Below are 13,171 nucleotides of genomic sequence, written 5' to 3'. Positions count from 1 at the left end.
GTTCTTTTGCAGTATTTCATATTTTATGTGTTTAGTTTTCTAGTAATATGTTGCAGAAATATATTTGAATTGATGGATGGATTTTGTTTTGTTATAAAAACACCATTTTTATGTCTAAAGACTGGTAAGTGGGTTTATTTCAACAAATATCAGTGAAAATTGTTGCGTGTTTGGCGCCATCTAGGCAGAGGACGCGTGCTTTAGACTCCATGTTTGGCGTACAGTAAGGATGAAGAAAGATACTGCATGGCGTGATATGATGGCTCACCCCGGCGGTGGCAATGGACCAAGAGGCCGGAATATGCCCCATGATGGCGAGGAGAAAGGGTAAGAAGCTCATGAACCTTGAATAATTGGTGATAAATGTTAAAAATTACAAATACAATCGTAGTAAATATTAGGCGCGCACACGGGTTTGTGCCACGCGCTTCTGTTTGTTTGGGTACAGAAGGCTTTCATGTGTTGCTCTGTTTTCGTGGTCATTAAACTGGGTAATTACTCTCATTGCCAGATCCCAGAGCTATTTCTCCATTCTGAATAGTTTCATTGGTAACCCATTTGAGAGGTTTAGAGTAAAAGAAATGTATTTATACGAGCAAGATCCATGTATTGTAGTTGTGATGGAAGTAAGCGCAAGGTACCACTTGTCGGCCTTACAATTTGCAGAAGCATATTTAGTGCTTGTCATTATCACATTAGTAGAAGTGCTTTTGGTATCTAACTTTGTCATTATTTAGGTGTTCGTATGAAAATGTTCATGACAGCCTCATTGGACTACCTAGTTTTTCATTGCTTACGGCTATTTGATGATGAGGCATTTGTTACTAGTTTCTTATTTAAGGGGCATTTGACATTTAATGTAGGCCTGGGGAGCGTTTGATACCCTATTGTTTCATTGACTATGGGTCAATTGGCAGTAGTTTAATCCTTTAGGGGGCATTTGACACCTAAATGTTTAATTAACTAGGGGCATTTGATGTAGGGCTGGTGGTCGTTTCGCATCCTAATGTTCAATTGACGGTAGGGCATTTGACATTTGCCTTGTGGCCTTTGACACTAATGTTAAATTGACGATGGGGCATTTAACGTTTGATGTAGGGCTGGGGGAATTTGACAACCTTATATTTAATTGACGATGGGGCATTTGCTATTTGACGTAGGGTTAGGAGTCGTTTGACACCTTAACGTTTAATTTATAATGGGACATTTGATGTAGGGCTGGGGTTGCTTGATATTTTGTTTCACTAATGATGGACATTTGGCACTTGTTTCATCTTTGAGGGCATTTGGAATTTGAGGATTGTATGGAACATGATGCTAACAAAAGAAGAGACATTTGATTCTCCAATATTACATGGCTAAGTGGTATTTTATACTTTTTTTTTTTTTTTGGCTGAGGGGAATTTTGCAGTGTAATATGAATTTAACCAATGTTTGGTACCCACTTATTGCATGGCTGAGGTACATTTGGTGCCCATGTTTATCATAATTGAGAGGTGTTTAGTAACCAATTTTTTTATTAGATAAGTAGTGCGTGGTACCCAAAAATTTTAAGGCCGTGGGGCATTTGTCGCACAGTTATTCTAGTTAGATGTGATTTGTTCGTAAGTATTGTGTGGATGAGGTGCAGTTTTCGTCCTCATATTTTATGGCTTGAGGGGCATATTGTGACCATTTAGGAGGGGCTTTAGGTTCTACAGGTGTCATGGCTTAGGGGCATTATGATACCCACCCTTCATACAAGAGGGGCATTGGGCAGTCATATCTTCTGGCTAGGTTACATTTGGCACAGGTGAGTGACGTCACTGTTTCTTGTGGCTAAGGGGCATTTGCTTCCAAATATTTCATAGCAGAGGGGTGCTTAACACGGTTCAAGGCTGAGGGGCATTTTATGACGCAAATTTTTGATGGCCGGGGGATAACTGGCATCCAAGTGTTCAGATCTTAGATATGTATTCTTTCAACTGTTTTATTATTAAGAGAAAAGGGACTCTGTTCACAATATGGTCTGGAACATGCATTTGCATCATACTAAGTGATGACATGTAGATTGCCTTATATAAGTTCAGGTAATAATGTATAAGAATACTACAATGCATGAATTAGGAATTTTTTAACACATAATTATACTTTCTCCATCAGATTAAGTAGTAAAGTTCAGAATAATGTAAGCCACTCCTATTTTACAGGACAGACATTTGGTACCTAAGGTTTTCTTGGTGGATAATTGGCACCCAAGTGTTTCATGGCTCAGGGATGTGCCGCATTCACTTGTTTCATGGTTGAGGGATGTGCAGCACTCAGTTGTTTCATGGTTGTGGGGCTTTTGACATGTGGCTAAAGGATGTTTGGCTCCAAAATGTTTAATGGTTATGGGGCTTTTGACATGTGGTTAAAGGATGTTTGGCACTGAACTGTTTTATGGTTGGGGCATTTCACACCTGGCTGAGGGACAAATGACAATGAAGGACTTCATGGCTGAGGTGGCATTTTGATGCCTCATTGTTTCTAGGCAGAGGGTTGTATGACCAAAATGTTTCATGGCTGAAGGTGCTAGGTTCCCAAATGTTTTGTGGCTGAGGGATGTTTGAGAGATTGATGTTTTATGGGTAAGGAACGGTTGACTCAAATGTTTTGTGGCTGGGAGATGTTTGAACGATTGATGTTTTGTGGCTGAGGAATGTTTGAGAGATTGATGTTTATGGGTGAGGGATGATTAACTTTCAAATGTTTCATGGGTGAGAGGTGTTTCAAGGATAATGGATGTGAAAGGTCCAGTAATATTGACAGCTAATTGCTTAATTATCAGTGAATACAACAGCAGTTGCTTTCACTAAAAGGATAATGGGCTGGAGTCTGAAGACTTTAAGGCAAGAAATAAAACCAATGGAGCTACTATTGAAGGCACAAATTATTGAATTGAATATTGCTATGTTCTAACATTTCCTTACGACAGAGATGAAATTGTAGAATTAGAAAGTATTCAGAGATCTTTTACGGCCCATATTAATGTGGTAAAAGGATCTAATTTACTGGGAATGACTGAAATAATTGATGCTGTATTCCCAGGAGTACAGACAAGAGCAGTACATATTCATCCAACTTGCACTTGGAAATAACATCCTACTGGCACGACAGGCATGGAAAACCCTGTAAAACACCATGTATAAAATCCAAAGGTGGGATATGCACAAATATAGAGAACACCTGAAACATTGGGGGCCTCAAGACTCAACACCTTGCCTGCTATCATCAGAGACAATGGGATGCATAGTAGATTAGGTTGAGTGCAGTGGACAAGAACTTACAAAGTTTACCAGACTATTCAGGAATGGGGGCTGTGTGGGCCTGCTTACTTTGACTTCCAACAGTTTGGTTGATCAACAGCCCAACTCAATAGCCTTGCTCATTCCAGGCTGTAAGGGTAGATCGTCTGAAGACTTCATTTTTTGTGCTCGCCCAAAAAGTTTTATGGCTGAGGGGTTTTTGTGACCCAGATTTTTCACAGTTAATGGGTGGGTGTTTTGACACCAGATTTGTGGCTGAGATGTGTTTGGCACTAAGATGTATCTTGGTTTAGGGGCATTTGGCACCCTCTTTTCTCGTTTGACATGTAGATGTTTCATGAATAATTGGTATTTGCCACCCAGGTGTTTGATGGCTAAAAGGACATGTGGAACCAAAATGGTTTTTGGTGAAGGGGCATTTGACATAAGTGCTCAGGGCTTGAGGATGTTTGGTAGCCAAAAACTTCATGGCTCATGGATGTTTGGAACCCAAGTGTTTTAGCTCAGGGGTGTTTGGTTGTTGATTATTAAATGGAGGGGTGCTTGGCACCCAAAAGTTTCATCACTGACTGGCATCTGTCACCCAAATGTTTCTTGGATGATGGACATTTGGCACCTAATTTGTGTTTTATTTTAGAGATGTGTTTTGTGCCCAAATATTTCTTGGCTGGAGGGATTTTGGCACCTATGTATTGTGGTGGAAGGTGTTTGGCATGCAAATGCTTTATGGCTGAGAACTGTTTGCCCCTCCAAGTGTTTCACAGTTGAGGTACATTTGAAATCTAAATGTTTTATAGTTCAGGAGCATTTGCTTGTAAGTTTGTATCCTTTGCTATAAGCAAGATGAGACAAAAATGAAAGGTTGAGAAAGTTTGTGCTGGATGCTAGATTTGTGAGAGGATTCTTTATAGAGATTCTAACCACAGCAGTTCTTGTAGAGATGATAAGCAGGGAGTAGAGGTATGGCATAACAGAATGTTGAGTTAAAGTGGTAGCAAGTGAGATGATGAATCAGGAAGAATGCATGGAAGAGTGTGAAAGAAGGGTAACATAAAGTTAAGATGAAAGTACAGTAAATGTTAAAATGCAGTCATGTGTGAATGAGGTGCTTTAAATGTATAAAGAAAAACTTAAAGATTTTTAGAAATAGTCGTTAGATTCAAGGTTGTGAGACACGCTAATTGGTTATTCATGATGGATTGATAAGGTTAGAAATTCTGTGTAAGAGAAGAAAAAGGCATATGATACGAATGAACCAGTGGAAGTTCAGCAAAGGAGGGGAAGGAAATGGAATGTTTAAGAAGCTGATAGAGGAAAACAAAGAAAGAGTACATGAAGATTTTGGGAGAAAGTGAAAATAAGAAATTGTACTGAAAGGAGGTGAAATGGAATGAAGTGAATGTAAAAGTGGGAATGTACATGTTAGAAGTAAGAAGGGTAGTTGACGAATCAAAAAGGAGTAAGTGAAAGTAAGATGGAAAGAGTATTTAGAAGAATTTATGATTGTTGGAGAGGGTGAGGCAGCAGTTGTTACATGCATGTTTATGGAGGATGAAGGAAAAGAATACAAATGTAAGGGTCTATAACAAGAAGGGAGGTAAGAAGGGCAATAATGAGGCTGAAGGTAAGAAAGGCACCTGGAGTGGATGAGATTATGGATGAAATGCTGAAATATGGAGGAGAGAGTGTGATAGAGTACATCTTATATATACTTTAGCATGGAAACAAAGTTGTGCCTGAGGATTGGATAAGTGCTATTTATTAGTTATCTCCCCTCTTTACCAATAATTGTCCAGGGTACATTATATTCTTTTAAAATCTGATTGATGTGTGTTGAAATGTGAAATTTTGGTTGAATAAATTAATCGATATTTTTATTATTATTACAATATATGGGAGACCAAGGTACATGTAAGAGAGTGTGGAAATTAATAGGAAGTACTTGTGTACCAAAGTAGAAAAAAATATTGGAATATTTTTTTCCTCTTGCTTTGAATAGGCTTTGGTAGGATGTTGTACTATGCTTGTCTGGTAAATATCTACATATTTTGGCAATTTTAGAGAATTATTTATATATCAAGTGGCCCTCAGCTGTCAGGAGATGTTAGCCAGATGGTAAGGGAATCTGTGTCTAGCCCAAATCTCTCTGATAACAGGAGCCATTATTTCAGAGTTCTGTCTTAATTGGCCATGGGCTGATTAGACACCCTTAAAGGAAGGGATGAGGTCATATGTTATTGTTCCTTTATTCAAAGGAAAAGGTGCTAAGGATGTATGTAGCTATTATAGTGGAATTGCATATTAAGTATACAAGGAAAGTTGTATGCATGAAGAGTGATGGAAGTGACTGAATGCAGAATAAGTGAGAAGCAAGGGGGTTTAGGGAAATTTGGAGATGTGTGGATGAGATTCTTTTAGGTAGAATGACTGAAAAAGTAGTTAGCACTGTATACAGATTTTATTGATTATTAATCTAGAGAAAGCATGTGAAGAAGTTGATTGGAATGTTTTATGGAATGCGATAAGGATGTGTGGGGTAGTACAAATGTTTGATGGCTTGAAAGCCTTCTGTGGAGTAGCAAATACGAGTCTAAAATTGGATGGAGAGTTGAGCAAAAGGTTTAGTGTACATGTGGGGAGTGAGGCAGATCTTTATCATATAAGAGCTTAAGTGTGGTGGTGAGATGTGGTGGTTTGTTTGCTGAGAGTGAAGAGGAGTTGCAGTGGGTTGTGAGTTATATGATGTAAGTGGGTAAATGAAGTTAAGTGTAACAGTAAGTAATAGTGTGTGAAAGGAAGCAGAGTGAAAGTACATATTTGCAAAGCCCTTTAAAGTGAGAGAAGAAAGTGCACTAAACTCCTTTTTAGATATGGGGAAGAGAGACTGGAAAACGTGACAAATAAAATACTAAAGAGCTATCTTGGGTTAGTTTGGTGATATTAAAGGAGAGATAAGGGAGAGAGCAGTACAGGATAGAATAGTCATTTGGTCCCTGAATATGATGACAATGGGTAGAGGTGTAAGTATGAAAGTGAAAAGGATTAAGAGACAGTATTGTCCTCCTGATTCTGACCTGTGCAGCTGAAACATGGACATGGAATGAACCACAGAGAGGTCAGAAATCTAGGCTGTGGATATGAACTATTTGAGACATGTTTGTAGTAAGACTAGATGGAATGGAGAAAGAAATGAGGGAGTACATAAGAGATTTAGTGTGGTATGGTATGCATATGTAATGAATTTTGAACTGATAGAGTGGATCATTCACCTAACCATCAGTGTACAACCCCATTTGTATAATGACAGACCTTTTGTTAGTAACCTTTGAGAGGATTGGCACCTTGGCTTTGGGACTTTTGGCTGCTCAGTGGTTCATTGCATGGGGATATTTGGCACTTGGTTGTTTCATAACTGAGGTTTGTGTGGAGCCAAAATGTTTCAGTGCAGGGGCACTTGGCACCTGAATGCTTTATGATGGAGGTTGTGGGAAGTGAGTCATTGTTGTTTGCCGAAAGTATATCTCTGGTGGCTGATTTGAGTGAGAAACTGCTGAAGTTGGTGACAGTTTGGAAAAGTGTGTGAAGGAGAAAGATGAGAGTAAATGTGAATAAGAGCAAGGTTGTTAAGTTCAGTAGGGTTGAGGATCAAGTTAATTGGAATGTAAGTTTGAATGGAGAAAATTGGAGGAAGTGAGTGGTTTAGATATCTGGGAGTGGATTTAGCAGTTAATGGAACCATGGAAGCAGAAGTGAGTCACAGAATGGGGGAAGGGGTGAAGATTTTGGGAGTGATTAGGAATGTGTGGAAGAAGAGAACATTATTGTGCAGAGCAAAAATAGTTATGTTTGAAGGCATAGTAGTTACAATAATGTTATATGGTTGCAATGCATGGGCTATAGATAGGGTTGTATGGAGGAGAGTGGATGTGTTGGAAATGAATGTTTGAGGACATTTGGTGTGAGGTGGTTTGATCGAGTAAGTAATGAAAGGGTAAGAGAGATGTGTGAAAAATGAAAAGAATGTAGTTGAGAGATTAGGAGAGGTTGTGTTGGAATGATTTGGACTTATGGAGAAAATGAGTGAGGAAAGATTGACGAAGAGGATATGTTTCAGAGTTGGAGAAAAGTAGAAGAGAGACCAAATTGGAAGTGGAAGGATGGAGAGAAAAAGATTTTGAGTGATCGGGGCCTGAACATACAGGAGGGTGAGAGGTGTGCATGGAATAGAGTGAATTGGAACAATTTGGTAAACCCGGGTTAACGTGCTGTCAATGGACTGAACCAGAGCACGTAAACCATGGTAAGGTCAGTGGGGCCAAGATGTGGATAGGGAGCTGTGGTGTTGGTGCGTTATACATGACACATGGATGAAGGCAAGCATGAATAAGTACATGTGTATATATGTATATGTTGATATTATATATATATATACCTGGTTTAAAAAGAGATATACATAAGTATATGTATGTAAGTAGGAGAGATGGCCAGAGCACGTTATTGGATTACGTGTTAATTGATAGGTGCGCGAAAGAGAGACTTTTGGATGTTAATGTGCTGAGAGGTGCAACTGGAGGGAAGTCTGATCATTATCTTGTGGAGGCGAAGGTGAAGATTTTGTAAAGGTTTTCAGAAAAGAAGAGAGAATGTTGGGGTGAAGAGGGTGGTGAGAGTAAGTGAGCTTGGGAAGGAGACTTGTGTGAGGAAGTACCAGGAGAGAATGAGTACAGAATGGAAAAAGGTGAGAACAAAGGACATAAGGGGAGTGGAGGAGGAATGGGATGTATTTAGGGAAGCAGTGATGGCTTGCGCAAAAGATGCTTGTGGCAAGAGAAGCGTGGGAGGTGGGCAGATTGGAAAGGGTAGTGAGTGGTGGAATGAAGAAGTAAGATTATTAGTGAAAGAGAAGAGAGAGGCATTTGGATGATTTTTTGTAGGGAAATAATGCAAATGAGTGGGAGTGGTATAAAAGAAAGAGGCAGGAGGTCAAAAGAAAGGTGCAAGAGGTGAAAAAGAAGGCAAATGAGAGTTGGGGTGGAGTATCATTAAATTTTAGGGAGAATAAAAAGGTGTTTTGGAAGGAGGTAAATAATGTGAATAAGACAAGTGAGTCTATGGGAACTTCAATGAAGGGGGCCAATGGGGAGGTGATAAGTAGTGGTAATATGAGGTGGAGTGAGTATTTTTAAGGTTTGTTGGATGTGTTTGATGATACAGTGGCAGATAAAGGGTGTTTTGGTCGAGGTGGTGTGCAAAGTAAGAGGGTTAGGGAAAATGATTTGGTAAACTGCGAAGAGGTAGTAAAAGCTTTGCAGAAGATGAAAGCCGGCAAGGCAATGGGTTTGGATGGTATTGCAGTGGAATTTATTAAAAAAAGGGGGTTACTGTATTGTTGACTGGTTGGTAAGGTTATTTAATGTATGTATGACTCATGGTGAGGTGCCTGAGGATTGGCGGAATGCTTGCATAGTGCCTTTGTACAAAGGCAAAGGGGATAAAAGTGAGTGCTCAAATTACAGAGGTATAAGTTTGATGAGTATTCCTGGTAAATTATATGGGAGGGTATTGATTGAGAGGGTGAAGACATGTACAGAGCATCAGATTGGGGAAGAGCAATGTGGTTTCATAAGTGGTAGAGGATGTGTGGATCAGGTGTTTGCTTTGAAGAATGTATGTGTGAAATAGAAAAGCAAATGGATTTGTATGTAGCATTTATGGATCTGGAGAAGGCATGTGATAGAGTTGATAGAGATGCTCTGTGGAAGGTATTAAGAATATATGGTGTGGGAGGCAAGTTGTTAGAAGCAGTGAAAAGTTTTTATCGAGGATGTAAGGCATGTGTACGTGTAGGAAGAGAGGAAAGTGATTGGTTCCAGTGAATGTAGGTTTGCGGCAGGGATGCGTGATGTCTCCATGGTTATTTAATTTGTTTATGGATGGGGTTGTTAGGGAGGTGAATGCCAGAGTTTTGGAAAGAGGGGCAAGTATGCAGTCAGTTGTGGATGAGAGAGCTTGGGAAGTGAGTCAGTTGTTCGCTGATGATACAGCGCTGGTGGCTGATTCGTGTGAGAAACTGCAGAAGCTGGTGACGGAGTTCAGTAAAGTGTGTGAAATAAGAAAGCTGAGAGTAAATGTGAATAAGAGCAAGGTTATTAGGTACAGTAGGGTTGAGGGACAAGTGAACTGGGAGATAAGTTAGAATGGAGAAAAACTGGTGGAAGAGAAGTGTTTTAGATATCTCGGAGTAGATTTGGCAGCAGATGGAACCATGGAAGTGGAAGTGAATCATTGGGTAGGGGAGGGGGCGAAAGTTCTGGGAGCGTTGAAGAATGTGTGGAAGTCGAGAACATTATCTTGGAAAGGAAAAATGGGTATGTTGGAAGGAATAGTGGTTCCAACAATGTTATATGGTTGCGAGGCATGCGCTATAAATAGAGTTGTGTGGAGGAGGGTGGATGTGCTGGAAATGAGATGTTTGAGGACAATATGTGGTGTGAGGTGGTTTGATCGAGTAAGTAATGTAAGGGTAAGAGAGATGTGTGGTAATAAAAAGAGTGTGGTTGAGAGAGCAGAAGAGGGTGTTTTGAAATGGTTTGGTCACATGGAGAGAATGAGTGAGGACTGACTGACCAAGAGGGTATATGTATCAGAGGTGTAGGGAATTAGGAGAAGTGGGAGACCAAATTGGAGGTGGAAAGATGGAGTGAAAAAGATTTTGAGTGATTGGGGCCTGAACATGCAGGAGGGTGAAAGGCGTGCAAGGAATAGAGTGAATTTGAACGATGTGGTATACCGGGGTTGATGTGCTGTCAATGGATAGAAGCAGGGCATGTGAAGCGTCTTGGGTAAACCAGGGAAAGTTGTGTGGGGCCTGGATGTGGAAAGGGAGCTGTGGTTTCGGTGCATTATGCATAACAGCTAGAGACGGAGTGTGAACAAATGTGGCCTTTGTTGTCTTTTCTTAGCGCTACCTTGCACTCATGTGATGGGAAGGGGTTGTTATTTCATGTGGCAGGGTGGTGATGGGAATGAATAAGGGCAGGCAGTATGAATTTTGTACATGTTTATATATGTATATGAGTGTGTATATGTATGTATACATTGAGATATACAGGTATGTATATTTGCGTGTGTGGATGTGTATGTATGTACATGTGTTTGTGGGTGGGTTGGGCCATTCTTTTCCTTGCGCTACCTCACTGATGCAGGAGACAGCGACAAAGTATAATAAAAATGAAATAAATACAGAAATATGGGAGGGTATTGATTGACTGGGTGAAGTCATTTACAGAGCATCAAATTGGGAGAGAACAGTGTGGTTTCAGAAGTGGTACAGGATGTGTGGATCAGGTGTTTGCTTTGAAGAGTGTATGTGAGAAATACTTAGAAAAACAAATGGATTTGTATGTATCATTTATGGATCTGGAGAAGGCATATGGTAAAGTTGATAGAGATGCTCTGTGGAAGGTATTAAGAGTAAATGGAGAGGGAGGCAAGTTGCTAAAAGCAGTGAAAAGGTTTTATCAAGGATGTAAGGCATGTGTACGAGTAGGAAGAGAGGAAAGTGATTGGTTCCTAGTGAATGTCATTTTGCGGCAGGGGTGCGTGATGTCTCCATGGTTGTTTAATTTGTTTATGGATGGGATTGTTAGGGAGGTGAATGCAAGAGTTTGGAGAGAGGGGCAAGTATGTAGTCTGTTGTGGATGAGAGGGCTAGGGAAGTGAGTCAGTTGTTTGCTGATGATACAGCGTGGTGGCTGATTTGGGTGAAAACTGCAGAAGCTGGTGACTGAGTTTGGTAAAGTGTGTGAAAGAAGAAAGCTGAGAGTAAATGAGAATAAGAGCAAGGCTATTAGGTACAGTAAGGTTGAGGGGCAGGTTAATTGGGAGATAAGTTTGAATGGACAAAAACTGGAGGAAGTGAAGTGTTTTAGATATCTGGGAGTGGATTTGGCGGAGGATGGAACTTTATCTTGAAAAGCAAAAATGGTTATGTTTGAAGGAATAGTGGTTCCAACAGTGTTATATGGTTGTGAGGCGTTGGCCCCAATCACTCAAAATCTTTTTCACTCCATCTTTCCACCTCCAATTTGGTCTCCCACTTCTCATTCCCTCCACCTCTGACACATATATCCTCTTGGTCAGTCTTTCCTCACTCATTCTCTCCATGTGACCAAACCATTTCAAAACACGCTCCTCTGCTCTCTCAACCACACACTTTATTTCCACACATCTCTCTTACCCTTACATTACTTACTCGATCAAACCACCTCACACCACATATTGGCCTCAAACATCTCATTTCCAGGATATCCACCCTCCTTTGCACAACTCTATCCATAGCCCATGCCTCGCAGCCATGCAACATTGTTGGAACCACTATTCCTTCAAACATACCCATTTTTGCTTTCCAAGATAATGTTCTCAACTTCCAAACATTCTTTAAGGCTCCCAGAATTTTCGCCCCCTCCCCCACCCTATGATTCACTTAAGCTTCCATGGTTCCATCCGTTGCCAGATCCACTCCCAGATATCTAAAACACTTTACTTCCTTCAGTTTTTCTCCATTCAAAATTACCTCCTCATTGACTTGACCCTCAACCCTACTTTACCTAATAACCTTGCTCTTATTCACATTTACTCTTAACTTTCTTCTCTCACACACTTTACCAAACTCAGTCACCAGCTTCTGCAGTTTCTCGCATGAATCAGCCACCAGCACTGTATCATCAGCGAACAACAACTGACACACTTCCCAAGCTCTCTCATCCACAACAGACTGCATACTTGCCCCTCTTTCCAAAACTCTTGCATTCACCACCCTAACAACCCCATCCATAAACAAATTAAACAACCATGGAGACATCACACACCCCTGCCGCAAACCTACATTCACTGAGAACCAATCACTTTCCTCTCTTCCTACACGTACACATGCCTTACATCCTCGATAAAAACTTTTCACCGCTTCTAACAACTTGCCTCCCACACCATATATTCTTCATACCTTCCACAGAGCATCTCTATCAACTCTATCATATGCCTTCTCCAGATCCATAAATGCTACATACAAATCCACTTACTTTTCTAAGTATTTCTCACATACATTCTTCAAAGCAAACACCTGATCCACACATCCTGTACCACTTCTGAAACCACACTGCTCCTCCCCAATCTGATGCTCTGTACATGCCTTCACCCTCTCAATCAATACCCTCCCATATAATTTCCCAGGAATACTCAACAAACTTATACCTCTGTAATTTGAGCACTCACTCTTATCCCCTTTGCCTTTGTACAATGGGACTATGCAGGCATTCTGCTAGTCCTCAGGCACCTCACCATGAATCATACATACATTAGATAACCTTACCAACCAGTCAACAATACAATCACCCCCTTTTTTAATAAATTCCACTGCAATACCATCCAAACCTACTGCCTTGCCGGCATATATTTTTTTTTTTATTTTGTCGCTGTCTCCCACATTTGTGAGGTAGCGCAAGGAAACAGACGAAAGAAATGGCCCAACCCACCCCCATACACATGTATATACATACACGTCCACACACGCAAATATACATACCTATACATCTCAATGTACACATATATATACACACACAGACATATACATATATACACATGTACATAATTCATACTGTCTGCCCTTATTTATTCCCATCGCCACCTCGCCACACATGGAATAGCATCCCCCTCCCCCCTCATGTGTGCGAGGTAGTGCTAGGAAAAGACAACAAAGGCCCCATTCGTTCACACTCTATCTCTAGCTGTCATGTAATAATGCCCGAAACCACAGCTCCTTTTCCGCATCCAGGCCCCACAGAACTTTCCATGGTTTACCCCAGACGCTTCACATGCCCTGATTC

General features: G+C 40.6%; 2 protein-coding genes across 8 annotated transcripts in view; both read left to right on the top strand.

Moving 5' to 3' along the window:
• The window catches only part of LOC139745908 (uncharacterized), a 254,640-nt gene that overhangs the window by 113,454 nt on the left and 128,015 nt on the right, over positions 1–13,171 (top strand). The window lies entirely within an intron of this gene.
• LOC139745996 (heterogeneous nuclear ribonucleoprotein 27C-like) overlaps positions 1–13,171 on the top strand; it is a 114,669-nt gene that overhangs the window by 963 nt on the left and 100,535 nt on the right. For all 7 annotated transcript variants that reach the window (XM_071656765.1, XM_071656768.1, XM_071656763.1 and 4 more), the window contains exon 2: positions 185–327. In XM_071656765.1, the coding sequence (XP_071512866.1) occupies positions 185–327 (143 nt within the window). The remainder of the gene's footprint in view (positions 1–184; positions 328–13,171) is intronic.

This window comes from Panulirus ornatus, chromosome 63 (genome assembly GCF_036320965.1).
Source record: "Panulirus ornatus isolate Po-2019 chromosome 63, ASM3632096v1, whole genome shotgun sequence".
Classification (NCBI taxonomy): Eukaryota; Metazoa; Arthropoda; class Malacostraca; order Decapoda; family Palinuridae; genus Panulirus; species Panulirus ornatus.
This window is presented reverse-complemented; position numbering and strand designations above follow the sequence as displayed.